This window comes from Cololabis saira, chromosome 23, assembly GCF_033807715.1.
Source record: "Cololabis saira isolate AMF1-May2022 chromosome 23, fColSai1.1, whole genome shotgun sequence".
NCBI lineage: Eukaryota > Metazoa > Chordata > Actinopteri > Beloniformes > Belonidae > Cololabis > Cololabis saira.
Window position 1 is genome coordinate 1,071,089 of NC_084609.1, and position 25,031 is coordinate 1,096,119.

General features: G+C 40.5%; 1 protein-coding gene across 1 annotated transcript in view; it reads right to left on the reverse strand.

Moving 5' to 3' along the window:
- Positions 1 to 461: 461 nt before the first annotated feature.
- Positions 462 to 25,031, reverse strand: part of LOC133424552 (zinc finger protein 845-like) — a 31,013-nt gene continuing 6,443 nt past the window's right edge. The window contains exons 2-5 of the mRNA XM_061715225.1: positions 20,954 to 21,064; positions 19,574 to 20,668; positions 4,335 to 4,415; positions 462 to 1,253 (exon numbers count right to left, since the gene is read on the reverse strand). Coding sequence (XP_061571209.1) covers positions 480 to 1,253; positions 4,335 to 4,415; positions 19,574 to 20,668; positions 20,954 to 21,064 — 2,061 coding nt within the window. The 3' untranslated portion in view covers positions 462 to 479. The remainder of the gene's footprint in view (positions 1,254 to 4,334; positions 4,416 to 19,573; positions 20,669 to 20,953; positions 21,065 to 25,031) is intronic.

Below are 25,031 nucleotides of genomic sequence, written 5' to 3' on the forward strand. Positions count from 1 at the left end.
ATTAGAAAGTTATTGATAATTGTGTTACGATAGTTATTAATAACTAATAAAAGATTACTTACAGGAAATAATAACTAAACAGTTAAATCAGTCTCAAAGTAGCTGTTATTCCCTACATGTCACCCTGTTGCCACGGGAGGGCGTTAAAGAATAACAGTGAAGGAAGGAATCCGAGCTCAGATCTTTGCAACCAGCAGCTGTGACAAATATCTATAAAATAAACACAAACAACTTCTCTCATTCAAATTAATCAGAATTTATTTACTAAAGTCTTAAAAGAAAGTGAAACAAAACCCGGGATAACTTCCGATGCCTAGACTACACAAACAACTAACTAAACATTAAACCCAAACTTCAGATCATCTATGTGTGTCAGTGCGTATGTGTGAATTATTTCTTTCACACTAAATTAACAAAACTAAATTGGTGCATTTTAACTTACTCTCAAAATATCAGCACTGATCACAAATGTACACTTTTTATCCAGTGTGAATATGTTGATGTCTACTTAGATTACTTGAGTCGCTAAAAGCTGCTCCGCACTGATCACATCTGTAAGGCTTTTCTCCAGTGTGAATACGTTGGTGAATCCTTATAGCACTTTGCTGGGCAAAAGTCGCTCCACACTGAACACATCTGTAAGGCTTTTCTCCAGTGTGAATACGTTGGTGAGTCGCCAATTGATCTTGCCGGGCAAAAGCTGCTCTACACTGATCACATCTGTAACGCTTTTCTCCAGTGTGAATAGGTTGGTGTTTTGTAAGATCACTTTGCTGGGCAAAAGCCACTCCACACTGATCACATCTGTAAGGCTTTTCTCCAGTGTGAATACGTTGGTGCCTCCTTAAAGCACCTTGCTCGGCAAAAGCCACTCCACACTGATCACATCTGTAAGGCTTTTCTCCAGTGTGAATACGCTGGTGTTGCTTTAGGTTACCTTTTTGGGCAAAAGCTGCTCCACACTGATCACATCTGTAAGGCTTTTCTCCAGTGTGAATACGTTGGTGTTGCTTTAGGTTACCTTTTTGGGCAAAAGCTGCTCCACACTGATCACATCTGTAAGGCTTGTCTCCAGTGTGAATGAGCTGGTGTTGCTTTAGGTGACCTTGTCGGGCAAAAGCCGCTCCACACTGATCACAGCTGTACGGTTTACCACCAGTGTGAGTTTTCTTATGCTTCTTCAGGTTTGATGAAGTGGTGAAGACTTGCTCGCAATCATCACAGCAGTGTCTTTTGGGTCTTCCTTCATGATTCTGTAACAGAGAAGATGACTTACATTATCTTGGCTGCATTATCAAAAGCCTTTTCAGTTTCAATCAAGTGCTGCCTGTCAGGTTCTTTCCTGTGAGACAATTAAGTTTATCTTCTGAGGACTAATGTTAAACATATTTTGTTACAGCTAGTCCTTTGAAAAAAATAAGAGCTGCTGAACACACTCAAAACCCATTCATGAACTATTTATATTGAACATAAAATTGAACATGAACTATTGTGTGTGCGCGCGCGCACGCGCGCACGCCCGCACGCACGCACGCACGCACGCACGCACGCAGTTGTTGCACTATTGACGGACGTAGTGTCTTTTTTACTTTGCCTTACGTTCTTACTTGCCATTTCAGGAGATGATATAGCACTGAGGTATTAGAGCAGTGAACCAGTGGGGGTAACCCTTTCTTTTACAGTACAGTAATAACCAGGTAATACCATGGTAATTACACTGTAATTACCTAGTAGTACCTTCTATTTACAAGGTAATTACATGGTAACTACCGGGTAATTTACCCATTAAGTACTAGGTAATTATTACGTATTTTCTTGTACCATGTAATTATGTGTATTCACCATGTAATAACATGGTAAATACCTGGTTGTTTAAACTAAACATTACTAGGTAATTACAAAGACATTAGATGGGAACTATGAGGGAAATTACAGGTATTTACTAGGTTAATTTACTAGGAAATTTTTACCTGCCTTTTCTCAGTAATTAAAGTGAAACTGGAATGTAAAAGAAAGCGTGTGTTGTTTCCATAGTATTACCTGGTAATTGTAGATTATAATTAGAAAGATTTGATCTTCCCTCCTAAAGGGGAGATTTTCTTGCCACTGTTTGGCTTAAGGTTTTTCTCCCACTATGGGAGTTTTTACCTGCCATTGTTTATGTAATAATTGCTTGGGGGTTTATTTTTATATTTATGTTTATGTTCATTTTCTGGTTCTCTGGAAAGCGTCTAGAGACAACATCTGTTGTATTAGACGCTATTTAAATAAAATTGAATTGAACAATTGGCAAAATGTCTGATAATTACCTCCCCTTTACCCCACAATTAGAAAGTTGGACCACACCCCCTCACATATACCTCCTCACACACCACCACCATCTTGTAACAAATACGCCAAAACTGGTGATCTGTCAAAGACTTTTTTTTTCTTCATATTAATGCGTGGCCACTAGATATTAACCCATGGCCACGAGTTATCAATGCGTGGCCACGTATTATTTTATTTTTTTCAAATGTCACCAAAGGGGCTCCATATTTCTCAATAAAATACGCTGTAAAAGTGTCTTAAGCCAACTAATTGGCTGGTCAAATGGGTTAATCATTAACTAGGAAGGTAACGTTTGCTAACATGAATGCTAACATGACTTATTAAGCTAACGTTAAGTTTAAAATACGTATAAGACTAAGGAGACATGACTTTCTGGGTGGCGCCTGACTGCGATGCACGTGTAGCTTAACAGCTAGCCTTCAACAACCTCTCAAATCCTCATTTTTACTTTTTTTACCGACTAAACTGACAAGTCATCACAGCATAATGTCTCAAGGGAAGCCTGGGAGTAAACGAGAAGGAAACAGCATGTAACCGTTGAAGAAAAAAAACAATGGTTACGATGCCGAGAGAGGATCTGGACAACGCCATAGCTAACACTGGTAGCTCTGCTATGCTAGCGCAGCAGCAGAAACTCAGCGAGTTTATTCAGTCTGCAGTGAAAGAAGCGGTCAACGACATCCTCACCCCACAGCTAGCAGAACTGACGCAGCAAATACAAGACACCAAGGCTACTGTGAGTGAGCTGGCCAAGAGCTTTGAGTCGTCACATAAATCCATTCAGAGTAACACAGCTAAGTTTGACACGCTACAAGCTAAAGTGAGAGCCAATAAACATCAAGCCAACGATCTCCAGCGACAAGTGGAGGAACTCACCACGAAAATCACCCAGATGGAGGACCGCAGCCCAAGAGCTAACGTGAGACTGGTCGGGCTGAAAGAAGGTGAAGAAGGGTCGGACGATCTGGACCCTAGTGGTCTGTAAAGGACCTGCAGGTCTGGATCTGGACCCTAGTGGTCTGTAGAGGACCTGCAGGTCTGGATCTGGACCCTAGTGGTCTGTAGAGGACCTGCAGGTCTGGATCTGGACCCTAGTGGTCTGTAGAGGACCTGCAGGTCTGGATCTGGACCCTAGTAGTCTGTAGAGGACCTGCAGGTCTGGATCTGGATTCTGATTCTAAATCAATTGTCATATTAATTCCTAAAAATTGATTCTTATCTCTAAAGATCGATTTATTTTCTTTATTACATTTTCACCCGGTGAACTTTAATCCCAGTAGTCACATCATTTAATTTACACATGTCCTGTTGAGCTGTTGCAATTTCTTTCTTTTTTTGCACTTTAAATGGATATTGAAAGGAATATTTGAGCTGTTTATTTCTTAGTTATTTATTTCATACAATTAATTTTTTTGTTTTTGCCCAAAATACTAAGTTTTGTTGGACATGAGAATAACTGGTGCCATGTTCTTGCCTTTAAATATGTTTAAAGGGATGAAAACATTAAAGTTTTCAGTTATAATTGCATACATTATTTATATTTCATTACTTTATATATTGTCTTAGGGTAATATTTGCATAAAATACTAAAAACCAAATTCTCCAAAGTTAGAAACCCAAAAACACATATAATTCAAAAAAAAAAAAAAAAAAAAACGAAATGTGGGAGAAACTAAAAGTGATTTCCTCCGTCTCTGTTTCCTCCCTGGATCTGTTTGGTAATTCTGCCCCACGATGTTTCTGTTTCAGTTCTATCAGCATTCTGGGAGCTGATTGGTCCTTACAGCATCATTAGCTGCAATACTTGCTGTTGAATCTCAATATAATACTAGTATTAATATGTTGCAGAACTACAGTCATATCATTCATGCAACAGCTTTTAATAACACAAACCCAAATCAATATCAGATTGAATCGGATCAAATCAAATCTTGATAATCGATTCTGAATCTTAAGAATTGAATGGATTGTTTCCATTTGAATGGATCCCCAGCCCTGCTCACCATGTCCAGCTCCTCCCGCAGGTCGATCTTGACCGGTTTCCTGCTGCGTTTCCCGGGATTCTTCACCTTCCCCTCCGGCATCTGTATGCAAAATCAAATCATCAATTCAAAAGTTGTGTAAAGTTCACTTTTATTTATAAAAGTATGAACAAAAGTGCCATAACATTTGTTGTGCAAACATCTCAGCAAACATCAGCACTTGTCAGTAACACATATTTAGTGTAAAAATGTCAAATAAAATATAGCTTATTGCCACTGCCAGGACATTAATGTCATCATGTTTTTTTATGAAAAATAAAAAAAGTCTACCAATTAAATCCTGATCCACAATCATGACTTTAAAACAGGCAATTTCTGAGGAAACAGCAGAAACTTTTAACGGGGAGCAGCTTTACCGTCTATATTCAGCACCAAATGTCCCTGTTAGAAAGTGTGAAGCACAAAATCACTATTGAAATTTCCTTTACAGGGTCGAATCCTCCGTCTGGGAGAACTTTAAAATTAAAATGTCCATGTAACCGTAATTTTACCGCTCTCCATGTCTGTTTTAGCTTTTCCACATGTTTTTCCGCCAACTCTCTTCCGGTTCCGCAGCAGCCGGCAAAATACTTTTCAAAACAAAAGCATGTGAGCAACATGCGTTAATGAACGATAAAATAAATGTTGGCGTTAATAAATGAATGAGTTAACGCGATAATAACGCGTGGACTTGCCCAGCCCTAATAAATATGCATATAAAAGTTGAATTGGATGGCAGCGATATTGAAAGAGTAAACTAAATCAGATTTCTTGGAGTAATAATGGATGAAATTAGCTGGAAATCTCATATTAAGCATGTACAAAACAAAGTTTCAAAGAGCATTGCAGTACTTAACAGAGCAAAACAGGTTTTGGATCACAGGGCCGTCCACATTCTTTACTGGTCACTAGTTCTTCCATATTTCACTTACTGTGCAGAAATTTGGGGCAATAACTATAAAACCAGGTTCCACTCATTACTCGTACTTCAAAAGAGAGAAATACGATACATTCATAAGGCTGGATATGGAGATCACACTAACTCACTATTCTTACAGTCTAAAGTACTAAAACTCATGGATCTAGTGGCATTTCAATCTGCACCAGTAATGTTTAAAGCAAAAAATCATTCACTACCGGATAAACATTCAGAAATTATTCATTGGGAGGGAAGGGGGTTATCATTTAAACTTCAAATCTTTATTCACGCGTACAACAAAAAGAAGTTTTCGTGTATCAGTTTGTGGAATTAAACCGTGGAATAGTTTGAATTTGGAGTTAAAAGAATGTACAAACAAAAAACTATTTAAGAAGAAATATAAAGAAATGGTTTATTTGAGGTATAAAAGTGAAGACTGTGTTTAAAGATCAGCAGCTGTGTGTGTTCTGCTATTCTGTCATGTTGTCTTTGTCTGTTTATATACTTAGATATACGGATTATATTTATATCAGTTATATTATATTTATATCATAGTTATATTATATTTATGATAGAGCTTACATCTTGTTTTAAACAGGTTATTTTTGTAAAAATTATATTTATACAAATTAGTGTATAGTATAAAAAATAGACATATAATTTATGTTTAGTTGTGGAAAGGGGGTGGGATTAAATAAGTTTATACTTCCTCCCACTCCTTTTCCAACATGTAACTTGAAATATGTGTTTTGATGTTGGTTTTTTTCTTTATGTGGTGGAATGAACCTGGATTTGTTTTCTTGTTTTTTATACATGTTAGAAATTTAAAAAAAAACGAACGAACAAATAGTTATATGTTTTATGTTATAAAAGAGTCTGGATCTCTCTCAATTTTCAAACAGAGACTAAAACAAAAATTGTTATTAAATTATGTCTCTTCTTATTAAATTATGTCTAGTTCTCAAATTATGTCTAACTCTAAAACTATCTGTGAATGTTTATGTACCAATATCTGATGTATTATTTCTACAAGAATATCTTTGTATCTAGGAAATCTGAGGATCTCAGGGTTTTATTGTGTGTGTTTTTAGGTAATAAGGTTATTATATTTATTATATGTATGTGAGTAATTAATAGTTGTTTTGCTGTGTGACTGGGCCCCTAGGAGTTAATCTGTGGAACAGCTTAAATACAGAAATGAAAATGTGGAGCACGTTATTACAATTCAAAAGCTCCTATAAATACTAAATGATTAATAAATATAAAACAAAGGGATAAAACACATAGACATGTACATATACTATTGTATTATTTCTTCTATAAATACTGTATAGAATGATATTTATTAATTACGTTTTTTTGTGCATCCTTGGGATCGAGGGGTTCGAACCCGCGACCTTCGGATCATGAGCCCGAAGCCCCAACCACTAGGCCACTCCGCTCCCGAACTCCGTGAATATAGTGGAGAAAAAAGGTGAATTAGCCGTTAGCCGTTAGCTCCCCACCTTGCTGTCGTCCATGCCGCGTCAACGGTCCCGTCAGCCGCGAGAAAACACGTCCTAAACCCACGAACTGCGGGTTTAAACACGTCCTAAACCCACGAACTGCGGGTTTAAACACGTCCTAAACCCACGAACTGCGGGTTTATCTCGGTTTGGATTCGCTAGAAGATGAAAAATAAGAAGATATGTAGATGTTTTCTCCTCAGTTTACACCGTTGTTCTGCTGCTGCTGCTCCGGCAGACCGAGAACCGCGCATGCGCAGCCGCCTCCTGCGATACGTCAACGTCGCCGCCATATTGGATGTGGCAAGACTGCGCTGTAAACTAATACAAGTGAATGGACTTATTTTCATAAAGCGCCTTTCTACAAAGAAATGTACGTTTTATGTCTCATTTATTCATTCACACACGCACTTTTTTCCTCTTTTTCCTGTTTTTTCCTCTTTTTTTCTCTTTTTTCAGTTTTTTCCTATTTTTTCCTCTTCTCCTCTTTTTTCATATTTTTTTCCTCTTTTTTCCTTATGTGGCGTTACGAGGGGCTACTATTATTTTTATGAAGGGCAGAATCTACAAAATTGGAGGACCAACAACGCCACCCTGGGAGTTTCACCCAGGGAATTCTAAATAACTAAATTTAATAAGGACACACAGGTAAATTATACAAAGGAAATACTAGAGACGTGGTTCACCATTCAACAGGCCATAGACCATTTATTTGTATATAAAAACAGGTAAAAATTGTAACAAAAGGGCCAACAGAAATAACACCAGGTTGTATTAAATAGCTGAGGCTTACCGATGGTGAGGGGGGAACAGGGGTGAGGAATCCAAAATTAAAAAGGAGCACCCCACTCACACACACGCACAGCAAAAGGTGAGGTGCACAAAAACCAAACTCAGGACCACAGCACACGAAGGGAAACCACCACCGGGGATACCACCACCACCACTGGCTCTCAGCAGCTGCACAACAAAAGAAAAACAGTTAGACACAATAACTAATACACAACTCCTTCAAAAGAAAATATGAAATACTGTTAACACAATAAACAAAAGCCGTTATAGGTACCAAAGAACTAAAGCAAAATTAATGAGCAATTTATACAAATGATGGAAAAGAAATAAAGAAAAAGGAATCTCTGGCCAGAGTTACCAATTCAACACAAAATAAACATGAAACAAATATCCAGTTTAATCTCAAAACAAACAAAACAGCCCTATACTAAAAACTCACTCACTCTCATCCACACTGTTGCCGCAACTGCTACAAACTTCTGTCACAAACACCCACACACGCAGCCCAGACGGAGACTACAGCCCGGGCCTGCGGCTCGGGGAAATAAGTCCGGGACCAGGACTAGAACACCGCAGCTCCCGCAAGCAATCTGCTCACAGCGGCGTCGGGATTGAGCCGGGAGCGACAGTCAAAGCAAAAAAAGGAAACGGAGCACGGCAAATAAAGTCCACAGCAAACAAATCACACAAATAAAAAAGGGCATGCGAAGCAGCAGTGTCCCCTGTCCTTATCTTGAGTTCAGTCAGTGGCCACGGGTCTTTTTTTAGCAGTTGTCCTCCGGTGATTAGAACCGAGGAGGCTTTACACAGCTCCGTGTTATGGTGCGCTGGCGATGCGTTCAGGAAGCACTTGTCTTTTCAAAGCTTGTGACACACAGAGAGGATCGCCACCATCCACTAGACCACAATGGACCACTGCACTGAACGCTGCGAAGGAAACGCCGGGAAACCGGAAGAGCTTGGAACCAGGAAGTGAGAGGGCGAGGGGAGGGAACACAACCGCCTTTTATTCCCTCACCCTCCGTGCTAATAGGCTGAGGCCTGAAATTGAGTGCAATTCTACCTGTGGTAGAATTACGCACAGCAGGACATCATACTGCCACACTTATTTTCATAAAGCACCTGAGAAATGGTTCAAATGTTATTTTATTGTCTGAAAAATGGTTCAAATATGTTATTTTGTTACTTGAAAATGTTTAAATATGTTTTGTTGATGAGAAAATATGTTTCTCTATTTTTCTTATTTTTGTGAGGGGGATATATATTGTTTTTCGGCACTACCTTGTTCTCTATAGCTGATATAACATGAATTACTCCTATGTGGGATCAATAAAGTTCTTATTTTTGCCATCCGAGAAAATTAAATACATTATATTTGGTGCCTAACTGTTTCCCAAGTATATTAGTGCGTGTGTGAATGAATAAATGAGACGTAAAACGTACGTTTCTTTGTAGAAAAGGAGCTTTATGAAAATAAGTCCATTCAATTGTATTAGTTTACAGCGCAGTCTTGAACATCCAATATGGCGGCGACGGTGACGTATCGCAGCAGCTCCATGGGAGGAGGAGGAGACATGTCTATGCGCATGCGCGAGACGCTTCAGTTTGTCTGGAAGATCGAGAGAAGATTTAACGACGAAACCGAGCCGTGAGTTTCTGTTTCACGCTATGTTCACCAGGTGGTGCTTTGTTAAAGTTATTCTATGCAACTTCCTAGAGCTTCCTAGAGCTAGCAAGATTTGAAAGTGGCGCTTCCTCTAAGCCCCGCCCAAGCACGCTGCCGTGCCGTTCACCGGCGCTCTCGCCGTGAGACGCCAGTACATCCCCACGGACCCCATACAGCTTCCGAGCCGGAGCGGCTGCGGCATTTTCACGTGTCCCCGCGGGCTGTTGCTGCTGCTGCTGCTGCTGCAGGAGCTGCTGGGCAGAGAGGAGCAGCTGCAGCAGCAGCAGCAGCAGCAGCAGCAGCGAACGGCTCCCGCTCCCCGGCCACACACAGCGGAGACCGAGCTGGTCTGGAAATAACTACATAATATCTACATACTGGGGTCCGTGGCAGAAGGGAGGGAGGGAGGGAGGGGGTTACACTGGGACACTGTGAGCCCAGGAGGACCCGTGCGATGTGGACACGGGGCGGCTGGAAGCGAGAAGTGAGTGCGCGCATGGGACAGGGCGGGGGGACGTGGTTTCAAATGAAGGCATCTGATTGGTTCTTTCCCTTCCTGGACCTGGACCAATCCGTATCATTCGGACCGAATGGGCGGGGCTTAGAGGTGCCATTTTCAAAATGCTTGCTAGCTCAGGGAGGATCAAGGAGAATAACTTTAAGGCAGACTGGGAAAAATTTAAGATATGTTGTAAAGAGTCAGTACATTTGATTACACTAGAAGGAGACATAGAGGAGTGCACGGATCAGATTACAGAACATATTCTAAATGCAGCAAACCTGAGCATACCAAAAAGAACTACAAAGGGCAGGAAGAAAGTGGTACCGTGGTGGAACCATGGATGTATTATATAACTGGATAAAGTATCGAAAATGGCCGCCCATTCATTTCAATGGAGTTTGCTCACCCAGCGCATCCGCCGAAAAAATTTCTGACTTCCTGGTTTACTTCCTGGTACACGGGCCCATAGAGCATGCGCAGTTGAGTCACCTCCCATGATGCTCTGGGGCCTCCCATCATGCAATGTGAACGAGCCGGAACGAGCGCTGCGCGCTCTGGACAAGCGCTGCGCGCTCTGGACAAGCGCTGCGCGCTCATGAGTCCTTCAGACCGGTAATGATAGATGTACACAATGAAATTAGGGATTTATAGGGCAAATCAACCGATGCTGTTCTCAAAGTCATGGTTATAGACTATACATGGTTCATTTGTGTGTTTTTTTTAATTAAAGATAAAACGAGTCATTTTTATTTAAGATGAGACACCCCAGGTTAATAGGCTAAAATAGGGTAAAAATGTAAATAGCAGGTATCACCATGAAACTTCCCAAGTTTATTACTTACATTAAGACAAATATTTTTTGTATTACAAGTTTTGTCAAGTATTATGTTTAAATATGTCAAATATTATGTTTAAATGTGGTTAATTTGTGGAGTTTAATTTTTTTGAGTAAGGATAAAACGAGTCATCTTTATAAAAACAAACAAACAAAAAAACACATGGGATTCCCCACAATAACACAAGCTGTCATATGCTATTTATCTATATACCTTTGGGTAAATCTTTTTGTCTATTAATGATCGTGCAGTCCGAATGTTAGGCGTAATTAACTTTGCATTTTCTCTGATTCTTTTACAGCTTCTGGGCTCACATTAAGTGTTATTCCTGCCTGATATCTTATTTTCACAAACCAAACCGTTGGCTACAACGGAAATGTTTAAGTACAAGAATGACAAACCATTATTATTCTTGCTATTAAACATTTCCGTCTGTGATACCCCTGGTCAGGGCGTTTAGACCGAGTGTGACCTGAGCGTCCCACCTGAGCTCTGTGCCATAGCGCGCAGCTCCAGCTCAATGAATGACAGAGGGTCTCCTGCTCAGCTGCTGCTCAACACTGATCAGAGCAGCTCCCCCTCGTTTACTGAGGTTTTATTATAAACCCAATGTCTTTTGTCATGGGAAAAAAAATTAAGAGACCACAAAAACACACCTTTGAGCCGTGTTTTCCACTTTTCTGAGTGATTATTCCGCCGAACGGCTTAGTTTCAGCCATGCTCGTTCCCGAGACACACACGACCGCGCTTTGCGAGTGCACGGACAAAGCCGTGACGTCACGCCCATAAAGAGACTTTTCTTTGACTTTTCTGGCCGTTATAAAACATTTTTGACGGATATAAAGTCCACGACTTAAAAATATAGAATACAAAGATTAGTAATTGCCGGTGATTACAGCTGGAGGTTCCTGTGAACAGTTTTAGAGGCTTCTCTTTTACTATTGCGGTCTATGGGAAAAAAGCTTTCTGGGCCCCATGGGATTTTTTGTTGCAGTACCGCGGCTGGCCACTGGAAAAAATAGACGTGGCTTCTGAGCGCGAGGCTGGGGGGTTGGGTGGAACGAGGAATGCAGCAGAGCAATTAAAGAACGAAACAAAGCATTCAGAACATTGAAGAAAAATTTATCACAAGAGAATATTATAGATTATCAAAGGAAAAAGGCAGTGGCTCGTAGGATCATTAAATACACTAAAAAGAGTACATGGAGAGATTTTTGTGCCACCATAGGCAGAGGGGTCAAGCTGGGGGATGTATGGTCTATGCTCAAGCGAATGAGTGGGAAAAGGAAGTCAGCTTTAATACCAGCACTAGTAGATGGGGAGAAAATGGCAGTGTCAGACAAAGAGAAGGCTGATGTATTAGGTACAGCATTTGCTGCAGTACATAATGGGGAGCACATTGGTGAATTACACAGGCTGCAGAAAGACCGCATATTCAGAGAAAATGAGAAAGTGAGAGAGAAGAAAGAGGATGACATGTCAACGTTGAATATGGACCTAACAAGTCCAGAACTTAAAATAGCCTTACAAGGTACAGGGTATACAGCACCAGGACAGGACCAGTTATGTTATGCCATGTTCCGGCAGCTACCAGAGGAATCTTTAAAAATGGTATTGAGACTGTTTAATAAAATATGGAGGGAGGGAACTCTGCTCAGTGGCTGGAAAAGAGCAATAATATTGCCATTTAATAAACCAGGGAAGAATCCTAATAATCCTAGTAACTATAGACCAATAGCCTTGACGTCTCACTTATGTAAATGGATGGAGAAAATAATTGTTATGAGGCTGTCATATGTTCTGGAACAGAGAGGGCTATTTAATAATTCTCAGAGTGGATTTAGGAAAGGACGATCCACAATGGATGCTCTAGTTAGAGTTAGTAATGAAGTAGAAAAGACAATGAAAATGAAAGAGTTAATGATAATTGTATATTATGATATAGAAAAAGCATATGACTCCATGTGGAGGGATGGGTTGCTTATCAAACTAAGTAGAATGGGTATTGGAGGGAGATTATATAACTGGGTTATGGACTTCTTAACAGGCAGGAAATTTAATGTCAAGGTTGGAACAGAAGTTTCTAAAGATTATAAAATTGAAAATTGTATTCCCCAGGGAAGTGCAATCAGCCCTGTTCTGTTTAATGTAATGATAAATGACATTTTTACAAAGTTAGATGGATGCATCAAAACAGCGCTATACGCAGATGATGGGGCCATATGGATGAGGGGAAAAAATGTGTCACATGTCTTCAGGAATATCAGGAAAGCAATAGAAAAAGTGGAAAAGTGGTCGTATGAATGGGGGTTCAAAATGTCAACCATGTACTGTAATTCTTACCTATTATAATTTTTTTCAGACGAATTCCTAATAAATCTAAGCCTCTACCTTTAAAATACAGAGAAAACAGGTTTTATGTCTGGTGACCCCCCAAAACTAGCAGGGGCAGCAGAGCTTCATCACATCAAGTTTCATTGACGTCTCATCCATCCCGCTCCGTGTTTAGTTGGGGTCTTTCGTTTAAAAAAGTGTCAGCCTTCACAAGGTGTATTAGCTTCTACACACACCCTTTCAGTTACATGACTGAGAAGTCGGTCTTTCAAATTTACCGACGTAAACTTCTTCTTCTCCATTATTCAAGTGTTACTGAGTCAAATATGCAGCATCTTTTTGAAAAGTTTACATTTTGTCAGAATGATGTATTTGTTATGACAACTCGAATTGTGAACTTTTCAAAAAAAAGTGTCATAAAGTTAACATTAAGAGCTAACAGTTTAACGTAGTTAGATTAATCTTACCATGTTTTCCAGATGAATTTCCCTTTTCCGCTTTTTCCTTGTGCGTGGTTATCCTGGTCCTGCGAGGTGAGACTCCGAGCTCATCCATCCTGAGACGCTTCTGTGGCTGGGGCAGAGCTGGGGCCGCGGTCAGTGCGCGCAAAGAAAAAAGTGCGGCGTGCGGCGTTCAGGCCAATTCGGAACTAAGGCTTTTAACTAAGGCCTAATATTGGTGCTCCTACTCGGGAAATTCAGAGTCTTCTTGGAGAATCAGTTTTCTGACATCACACAACAATGTCTAATGTCAATGTCTGGAACGCTTTGAAGACAGAAATGGGAGTTTTCAATGGGGAAACCCAGAGTTCTGAGGTGTCATGAACGCAGCATTGGCGCACACCAGAACTCAGGAGTTATCGCGGTGTAACCTGGGTGTAACTGCCTTGTAGGAGGAGCAGAATGTTCTGGCAGGACGGACAGTAATTTTAACAGGATAGCCATTTACCAAGCTGCACGTTTCATTTTAGGAGCACACGGCATGCGTGGGTTAAAGTTAGCAAACAAGTTGAGTGAGCTGACAGAAGGCAAAAAAAAAACACAAACACCTCAAACTAATTGAATGGCTCCAAGAGAAAAAAAATACTGAGATGGAAAGTCAAGTGCAACCGGTGTCATCACAAAATGAAGCTGAAGAAAAAGATTGTGGATCTGTGGACCGATTTGAATGGTAGGTAACTTTGGCTAACATTGTAGGATAACTTTTTTGGTCAGTATTATTATTGTTATTATTATTATTATTATTATTATTATTATTATTATTATTATTATTATTATTATTATTATTATTATTATTATTATTATTATTCGCCAGCTTGATTTCATGATGGACAACATTGCTGCATCCTCAAGAACCCTTTCAAGAATGGCAAAGCTGTCTGCGTGACAGCGATGGAGAGGCTGCATCATAGAGAAGGACAGAGAATTGGGGGAAGGAGCATTTCGTGGTGATAGATGAGTCACTTCAGACATAAAATAAAGGTAACTTTTTATATTAACTGCTACAAATTGTTAGGCTGCTAATTATGACTTAGTCTTGTGATGCCCAACGTTCAGGTCGAGACTGGACAAGACTTGAATGTCTGGGGAAGTTAGTGCAGGATTTTGTAATAGTGCTACCGCTGGTTGCAACCAGCTTCCTTGAAAAGGTAAAATAGGTAAAATAGGCAGGTTAAATAAGAGTTTTCTTTTTCCTGCTCCTTTCTGAACATGGATAAAGATGCAACTGTTTGCTATTTCCTTTGGTACAATTTGAATGTTTCCATGGGCAGAACAAGTAAATGAAATTAAATGAAAATCTGTGTTAGTCTTTCATCCTCAACCAATGATTGGTTAGCTCTGCTTTGCACACACCTTACCAGAAACGTTGGCAATGTTAGCAACGAAAGGCCCACCCTAAAAGACTGTTGGTTGGTTTTGCAACACTGTTTTTTTTTAAACTCACAAAACGTTTCCACCCAGACACCCGCTTATTTTTACAAAATTGAGGTGGAACTTCCCCAGACAATCATTTTGAAATATTAGAGTTTGGAAACGAGACTAGTTATAACAACATCACCAATGTGGAAAAATTAATTAGTATATTCAAAGATTCAATATGTAAATTTTGATCAGAATTTTGAGGTAAAACATTACAAAATCATGTGCAATTATCAGAAATATGTTTAGAAAGAAGAGTTTAAATGTTATGTCAAAGACCAATTGAAGATGGAAAAGGCACCAAATACAAGCGCAACAGTAAAAGTTGGTGGCGAAGTGCAAATATGCGGCCTCCAGCAGGGAGCAGGGTGCGGATTTTTATTTTAAAAGTTGTACCAGCGCTCCTGCTCCATCCCGCTCCAATTTAGCTCCAGGGCCACCCATACCTGACCCACAACCAGCTTGTTTTCTAGCTGGATCTGTTTGTTATCGAAAAGTATGTAATTGATTAAATTATTATTCAAACTGTGGGAGGGAAGAGATCTGAAACAGAACTCATACTGGAATCTGACGATGCCAGGTTTGGGTGTGTACAACGCTGCTTTTTTGGACAGGTCTGTGAGCAAGGAGCAAGTAAATTCTCACCTGCTCTGTTTCCCTCACATGCTCTGGTCCACCATCCTAATGTGGAGATCTATACTGTATTTTTTAGCCTGGTATTTGGCTGTACTTTGTGTGTATAAAAAGAGTTAAAAACTGCAAGATCTAACTGCTGTCTGAGCGTCGATCAGCTGAGCCAGAGCACAATGGGTGGGGCACTACACAGCTGTAGCAGCATATGTGTATGTTTTATAACATCGGCAAGAAGAAAAAACATTGTTGATTGTCTTCTCAATCGCAGTGAAACGATTGGATTGCCGATCGACAGAAGCCAAGTTGAAACAGCAGCCCATCATTTATAATGTTCATGCTTATAGTGATGAAAAACAGAATGGGACAGAATCATTCCTATAGAAACTCTTAAATTTGGCTATAGTAATCATCCATTCCATGGAAATCTTGCATTTTACTTTGTCTAATCAGATTTGTCAACTTTATTCCTGCTAACATTATACATTTATCTGACACAAGGTTAATAATCTTGTTTCTTGTTCTGTCATTTTCCCCAAAACACAGTATGGAAGGGGCAGGATGGCTGGGGGCTGGAAGCGGAGGAAGTGGGTGTTCGGGATGCTGGGGGTGCAAAGCACGCGGAGGCGGCCAGGCAATGGCGCCACCATGTGGTGGCTAGGGGTGGCTACAGCCACCACTGGATTACTCTGAGCCACCCCTTAGCCACCCCAAGGAGGCACATTGGATTTATGTAGATCTAGGAAATATATTTTAAACATAGGCTTCTATATTTTTAACAGAAATAGCAACAACAATAATATATATCAGTAAGAATAAGAATCAAACCACAACGGGATCCCTCATTCCCTCATAACTCATTCACTGCCATTGACGTTTATAGACGTCATTTGTGTCTAATATTTGTCCACCAGAGGGCAGCATTGCCACTCTCTATAAAGCCGCCATTTGCCCCTCCCCGAGGGGCATCTGCGAGTGAGAGAGGAGATGGCTGCCGCATTCTACTGCAGATTACGAACGAACGGCAAACGGTAGGAACAAAATTCCTTTTTCTGAGGACAGAAGAGACACTCCCCTTTATTCAGGGGGGCTTCGGTGTTCACATAGTCGTGAAATACGATATTATTTTGGCTTCGGTAGATCGGAAAACGGACTCTGAAACGGGCTGGCAGTGAATATAAGTAAAGTGATAATAAAATACTGTTAAAATATATAAATATAAAATATATAAAAGTAAAGTGTATATATATATATATATATATATATATATATTTATTCTGCTGGCGCCACTGCGGCCAGGGCAAAGACATCCAGGGAAGCCGGTGCTTCGCTTGGTGGAGAAGAGGGGGAGGAGAGAACTGGTGCCACTCATAGCTCATCATGTCAAAAGGGAGCAGACATTTCCAGGGAGGATAAACAGAGGGTAGCCTATCATACTGTGTTATTGTATTATGTTACTAAATAATGTTTGTTCAAAGATCTCCTCTGTGTGAATTGTTGTTACGTATCTGTTATCACAGATGTGTGTGTGTGTGTGTGTGTGTGTGTATATATATATATATATATATATATATATATATATATATATATATATATATATATATATATATGTTGTATACATATAACAAATGTTATCTGTTAAAATCTGTTTTATTTTGTTTTAAATAAAAAGTGTAAACTTCTTTATATGTGATTGCTTAATTTACTAATGGTTAACTATGGTCAAGTAATGCTTATGAGGCAGTTAAGCATTAATAATGTGTTACCTAAGGGATACATGTGTTACACTTTACAATAAGGGTCCAGCAAGCCTTTACTAATGGTTAATTATGGTTAAGTAATGCTTATGAGGCAGTTAAGCATTAATAATGTGTTACCTAAGGGATAAATGTGTTACACTTTACAATAAGGGTCCAGCAAGCCTTTACTAATGGTTAAGTAATGCTTATGAGCCACTCCTATACATTTATTAAGGTTTATGTCAGGTTACCGTTCATAAGGTCAGGTAAGCTACCTGATAACATACACAGCACCATTAGGAAATGATTACTTAAGACTCTAAATAGTTGTTTAATAATGCCCATCCAGTAAACATGTACACCATTAGCGAATGATTAGTAGATGTATTAGGTAGCTGTTACTTAATGCATATTCACTCCAAATAAACACCATTAGTAAATGATTACTAGGGACATTATTAACGTTTTACTTATGTATTAACTAATGTATTACTTTATACTAAGTAATGCATACATAAGGATAAATAATTACATCATGTAACGTTTATTAATGCTTACTAATGTATTAATTAACTCTGAGCAGTAGGCATTAATTAACTGTTTATTAATGCATTAACTAATATGCTAATTAATGTTAATACATAATAATGGTTATTTAACAATTATTACACTGTTAATGCTTAATAATGCATTAACTAACTGTTTATTAATGCATTAACTAATATGCCAATTAATGTTAAGTAATACATAATAATGGTTATTTAACTATTATTAAACTGTTAATTAATGCTTAATAATGCATTAACTAACGTTAATTAAGGGACCCTTATTGTAAAGTGTTACCGAAACGGGTAAGTAAATATAGAAGAGCAGGTGATTACACTGGCTGATGAGCAGGATTTCTGATTATCATGTTTCTGGTTTGTTCATTTCAGGTCAAGGAGGAAGAAGATGTGGTGACTTATTCTGCTGTGAGGATCAAAACCAACCAACAGTGACCCCAGCAGTCTCTGCAGCCGCGTCTCCAAACCCAAATAGAGGATTAAAGACCTGGAGGATGTCCGGTTGTCCATCTGCTGACAGGAAGTGGACAGTTGGACTCATGTTCAGTCGTATTAGATGTAGTTGTTCAGCAGGAGCAGTTGTTGATCACTTTTCTTCTTTTTTCTCTGCTCTACCTTTCATTTGTACTCTGATGGTAGAATCTGATCTTTTATATCTGGAACTGATTGCATTTTAGGTTGATTCAAGTCTTAATTTTGTCTCACTGTCTGATCAACAGTTGATTCTGTTTTACAAGCTTCATTTATTCAGCATCAATAAACTGGACTAAACAAGTGTCTCACTCTAATATTTATGTGGACTTCCTTTAGATGTCATGTGACCATGTCCTTGTTTCAGTCAGATCATCATGTATCTAAACATTCATTTCCATCCAGAGCTGCATTTATATTTCCACCAAATGTTGTATTGATGATGGGAGAGTCGGACTGATGTGCAAAGTCTTCTTCAGCCCGTCCTGAAGATCCTCACTGGGTGAAGGTCTGGATTTAGATTTGATCAAAGCAGCAGCGTGAGTGCTGACAGGAACCAGTAGGAGACCACATATCTCTCCCGTGTTGGCCTCCCTTCATGGGTTCTTCAGAACATCTACAATCAAAGTCAAAACTCTGTTATTTGCATCTAATGTCGTAAACCAGGGGTGTCCAACCCTGGTCCTTGAGAGCTACTGTCCTGCATGTAGGGACACATTTAAAACCTGCAGGACAGTGGACACCGAGGACCGGGGCTGGTGTTGCACCACAAAGGGAGTGCTGGTCCAGTTATTAGAAATTATTATTAATAATTGTCTTACGATAGTCATTAATAACTAATAAAGAAGATGACTTATCAAAATGAATCAATCAAAACGGGGCACCACCTGACTTATCAGGAAATAATACCTAAACAGCTAAATCAGTCTCAAAGTAGCTGTTATTCCCTACGTGCCAGCCTGTTGCCAGGGGGGCGTTACAGAATAACAGTGAAGGAAGGAGTCCGAGCACAGACCTTTGCAACCAGCAGCTGTGACAAATATCTATAAAATAAACACAAACAACTTCTCTCATTCAAATCAATCAGAATTTATTTACAAAAGTCTTAAAAGAAAGTGAAACAAAATTCGGGATCAATTCTGATGCCTAAACTACACATAAACAAAAATTAACTAAATATTAAACACAAACTTCAGATCATATATGTGTGGGTGTGTGTGTCAGTGCGTATGTATGAATTATTTCTTTCAAACTAAATTAACTAAACTGGTGTATTTTAACTGAACTCTCAAAATAAATTATATCAGCACTGATCACAAATATACACTTTTTATCCAGTGTGAATACGTTGGTGACTCCTTAGATTACTTGATGTGGCAAAACCTGCTCCACACTGATCACATCTGTAAGGCTTTTCTCCAATGTGAATACGTTGGTGTCTCTTTAGATGACTTGATTGGCTGAAAGCCGCTCCACACTGATCACATCCGTAGGGCTTTTCTCCAGTGTGAATATGTTGGTGATACCTTAGAGAACTTTGATAGGGAAAAGCCGCTCCACACTGATCACATTTGTAAGGCTTTTCTCCAGTGTGAATACGTCGGTGACTCTTTAAAGCACCTTGATGGGCAAAAGCCGCTCCACACTGATCACATAAGTAAGGCTTTTCTCCAGTGTGAATACGTTGGTGACTCCTTAAAGCACCTTTTTGGGTAAAAGCCGCTACACACTGATCACATCTGTAAGGCTTTTCTCCAGTGTGAATACATTGGTGAATCCTTAAAGCAGCTTTACTGGCAAAAGCCGCTACACACTGATCACATCTGTAAGGCTTGTCTCCAGTGTGAATACGTTGGTGGACTCTGAGACCACTTGAGTCGCTAAAAGAAGCTCCACACTGATCACATCTGTAAGGCTTTTCTCCAGTGTGAGTACGTTGGTGACTCCTTAGGTGACTTTGACGGGCAAAAGCCGCTCCACACTGATCACAGCTGAAAGGCTTTTCTCCAGTGTGAATACGTTGGTGACTCCTTAAAGCACTTTGCTGAGCAAAAGACGCCCCGCACAGATCACATCTGTAAGGCTTTTCTCCAGTGTGAATACGCTGGTGTTGCTTTAGTTTACCTTGTTGGACAAAAGCCGCTCCACACTGATCACATCCGTAAGGCTTTTCTCCAGTGTGAATACGTTTATGAATCTTTAAATTACTTGATGCGGCAAAAGCCGCTTCACACTGATCACATCTGTAAGGCTTTTCTCCAGTGTGAATACGTTGGTGTTGCTTTAGTTGACCTTTTTGGGCCAAAGCCGCACCACACTGATCACATCTGTACGGTTTATCAACAGTGTGAGTTTTCTTATGCTTCTTCAGGTTTGATGAATTGGCGAAGACTTGCTCACAATCATCACAGCAGTGTGTTTTGGGGCTTCCTTCATGATTCTGTAACAGAGAAGATGACTTACATTATCTTGGTTGCATTATCAAAACCCTTTTCAGTCTCAATCAAGTGCTGCCTGTCATGTTCTTTCCTGTGAGATAATTAAGTTTATCTTCTGAGATCTAATTTTAAACATATTTTGTACTGAACTATTTATATTAAACAGGAACTATTGAGACACACACACACACACACACACACACACACACACACACACACACACACACACACACACACACACACACACACACACACACACACACACACACACACACACACACACACACCTCGGTGCTGGCAGCGCTGTCTCCCTCCGTGTCGAGAGCAAAAAGCTTCTCGGTGAGCTCCACTTTCAGGTCGCTCTCCACTGAGCTGTAGTAATCTCCGGGGCTGCTGGGCTGCAGGGCCAGGCGAAGAACCGGGATGAGCGGAGGGGACGAACAACAACACAAATAAAGGAAGGGACAAGAGTTTTGACAAAGGCCCATTCACAGCTAACGGCCTGCCCCGTCCAAACATCCACCCCCAGGTTTCTCACACGCTTTGCCCACTTTTGGTGACCTCACTGAACACAAGAAGAATAAACTGGGAAATAAATGCAATTAGCCAGCGGCTGGACTAATGAATCTCAGGTTGGGGCTCTCACCGTGGAGCAGCACACACACACACACACACACACACAAAAGTGATTGCCCCCCCTTTTAAAACAAAATCCTGTTCTCAGAAATAACTTAAATAGGACCTGCCTGACAAAGTGAAGTACACCTAAATATCCTCAAAAGCTAGACATCATGCTGCGATCCAAAGACATTGAGGAACAAATGAGAAACAAAGTAATTGAGATCTATCAGTCTGGAAAAGATTACAAAGCCAGTTCTCAAGCTTTGGGACTCCAGCGAACCACAGTGAGAGCCGTTATCCACAAATGGAGAAAACATGGAAGAGTGGTGAACCTTCCTTTGGAATGTGGTTGTGTTATTGATGTGGATTTTTTTTTATCTGTCTATATATCTGCGCTGTGGTTGTGTTAAGGGTTAAAGCTGTCAGTAGTGCCCGTTTTGAGATTGCGTCAATCACAGCGTGTCTGTTTTGCATTGTGATGGGCAGGGCCCGGTTTAATGATCTTGCATCGGTGCCCGGTGCCGAGTTATTTCGCCACTGGTGGCATAATCTTAAAAAGGCGGTTCATGCTCAAAAACCCTCCAGAATCAGAATCAGAATACTTTATTGTCAGTGTGCCTGGGTACAGTGAGATTTGAAGCAGCATCCCCTCTCCAGTGCAAGACAAATAGCAGTAGTGCAAACAATAAGAAATATAAAGCTATAAGAAATATAAGTAATATAAAAAATATAAAAAAGGTTAAGGTGCATTTGAATCGTTTTTTTTTTTTACAGATGACAGTATATACATATGTAGGAATATTGCACAGAGTCCGGGAGAAGTATTGCACAGTTAAAAAAGACAGTAACGAGGATAATTCACAAGTTGTTCAGGGTGATTATGCCGGGGCGCAGCAGCAGCTCACGTACAGGCGTGATCGCCAGGTCAACCTGCCGTTGTCCCAGGGAGAAACCTGCAGCTCTATGGAGAATTACCCCTGGCTGAAATAAATAATTTAAGAAGATAAATGTTGGTTTAATAGATTTAACATTTGTAGCTACGCCTGTTAGAAATTTGCTCCGAAAATTTCGGGATTTGTGCCTGCCTGCCTGCTGGCTCGGGAGCTGATTTATGGTTCTGCGTTAAATCGACGCAGATCTGAACAGCCAATCACAGAGTGAGCTGTTTGACCGACGGCCGACGCCGATTCAACATGTCGAATCGGCTGAAAAGCTGCTGACGGGGGGCCGACCTGTGGCGACGTGCGGGACACACCGGGAAAACTAGGCCGACAAACGCGCACCGACGCTCATCGCACAGTCGGCTAGGTGTGTCAGGGCCTTAAAAGACTCATTGCTAGTTATTTTTAACGCTTGATTGCAGTTGTTGCTGCTAAGTGTGGCCAAACCAGTTATTAGGTTTAGGGGGAAATCACTTTTTCACACAGGGCAGGGCTCCAGACTAACTTTTCCACTAGGAGTAAGAGTGCTCCTTACTGAAAATTTTAGAAGCATCTATATCTACACAACATATTCATAATTTTGTCTATTTTAACTGCACTACTGATAATTTAGCAATAAACACAGACAATTTACAGTAATAGCAATGAACTGCTTTTTCATATTAGCAATAACACCAATGAACTGCGCACATGCTGTTGCAGTAAGTGGGATTTATTTGAACTTTTTTTTTATAGTTTTATCAGGCCCCAGAATTTTGTGAATGGCACTTGAGAATAAAGAAATCTGCTCAGTTTTTCTGAATTAATGAGATAATTATCTCACAATTCTGAAAAAGTTTTAATAAAAAAAAAATCTGCCCTGTTTTTCTGAATTAACCAGACAGCCTAACCAGACTACCTACAGCAGGCAGCAAAAAGTAGCTGGTGTTAAAGTCTATTTTTTATTTTCGTTAACAATTAATCTGGCATGTTCACGGTAAACTTTGATCTCCGGGGAGGAGCTAACGATGGATGAATGGATTGACAAGTTCCTGTCTCCGAAAAAAAAGATGACATGCAGAGCTACATCTGGAGAGATATGGAGCTAGAACAGTCTCATAATACACAAATGCACAGGACAAGTTTTACAAATGCACAGACCGATTTGCAAATGCACACACCGTTTCACACATGCACAAAACAATTCACGCGTGCGTAGGACAAGATATACAAATGTATTTTTGATGCACACACAAATATAACCTGATTTACAAACGTTTTTTCTGTCTGTGAGCTCGCTGGATTTGCGTGTGACTTTTGAGACTCCCCTGACGTGACTCGATCCACAAATACGTTTTTTTTTAACACAAAAGGATCTGCAACTAATCAGATGTCTTCCTTTGTTTCAGCCAATCATAAGAGCGCACCCCACGTGGGGGACGATTTACTCGTAAACCAATCAGATTAGAGGGGCGGATACACCTGCTGTTTGAGCTGCGTTAGTGCCGTTGGCTTAGAAAAATGATTAATATTTGGAGTTGGTGGAGTAAAGATAAATAAACAAGACAGCAACACGGGATGGAGAGGAGATCACTGTTCTGCTTTTCTTGTGATCCCGGTAAAGAAAACAGCGCGATCGGAGATGGTTTGTCGGGGCGTTCAACCAGAGCCGTCAGGAGACTGGAGAGGTTTAAGTCCTGCCGATGCAGCAACTGATGATGAGAAACAGCAGAGATATTTCTTTATTTAAACTACAGGTGTCTTTCAGGAGAACGAGCCTGTTGACGCATCAAATGACGGGGGTGAATTAAGGCTGGGCGATATATCGAGTATAGGCGATGTATCTCGGCTTCTACTCTGTGCGATGTACAAAATGACTCTATCGTGAATATTCGAATATACATTTGCTTTTAGCCGCGGGCGTTAAATTACAGGCTTTTCTCACTCTCTCGTCTCGTCTCTCCTTCTCTGAGACATAAAACAAGTGCACCCTGTAACACACGTCAGTCACGTGCTGTCGTGTGTGCATTATCATTGCCCCCGACCAGCTGCTGGTGTCGGCGCTGCTGTCCGGGACCGCCGGTCACTTCACCCCGCTTTAACTTTCCCAAACTCGCCTGTTTGCGCCATGAGCTCATCCGCGCGGTTGTTACGCGACTCTTTTCAAAGCAAACCGGTTTAGTAAAGACGGGAGGGGATGTTTTCTCCTCGCACGGCTCCGGAAAGCCGAGGAGCCGCTCAGCGCGACACGCGCAGCCGAGCCTTTAGGCTGATTTTTGATTCCGCGTTTCACCAACGCAGAGCCTACAGCGTAAGTGTGTGTCGCCGCGTACCCTACGCCGTAGGCTACGCCGTACCCTATGGCGTAGGCTACGCCGTACCCTATGGCGTAGGTTCTGCCTCGATTTAACGCAGAACCAAAATTCAGGCTTTTCTCTTCCAGAGCTGAGAAACGTCACCCAGTGTTGCTTAAATGTGGCCACATGAAATCAATCACTATCATCGAAACAAAGTCAAACAAGACTATATGACGTCAAATTTCTAAAAGTAAGTGAAAGTGATGCAAATTAAAGGAGGAAAGGATGAAACATTGCAGTCCCTACACCTACAATAGTCTGAATATAAAGGTGCTGTAAAGGCCCTCCTGCTCAGAGCAGCTCATCCTGGTAAAACCTGGTAAAACCTGGTAAAACCAGCTCATCCAGGTAAAACCAGCTCATCCTGGTAAAACCACGTCATACTGGTAAAAACTGGTAAAACCAGGACCAGAACATGTTCTTAGCAGATGTTCTTCAGACGGGGAGTCAGATATGCAACGTGTACT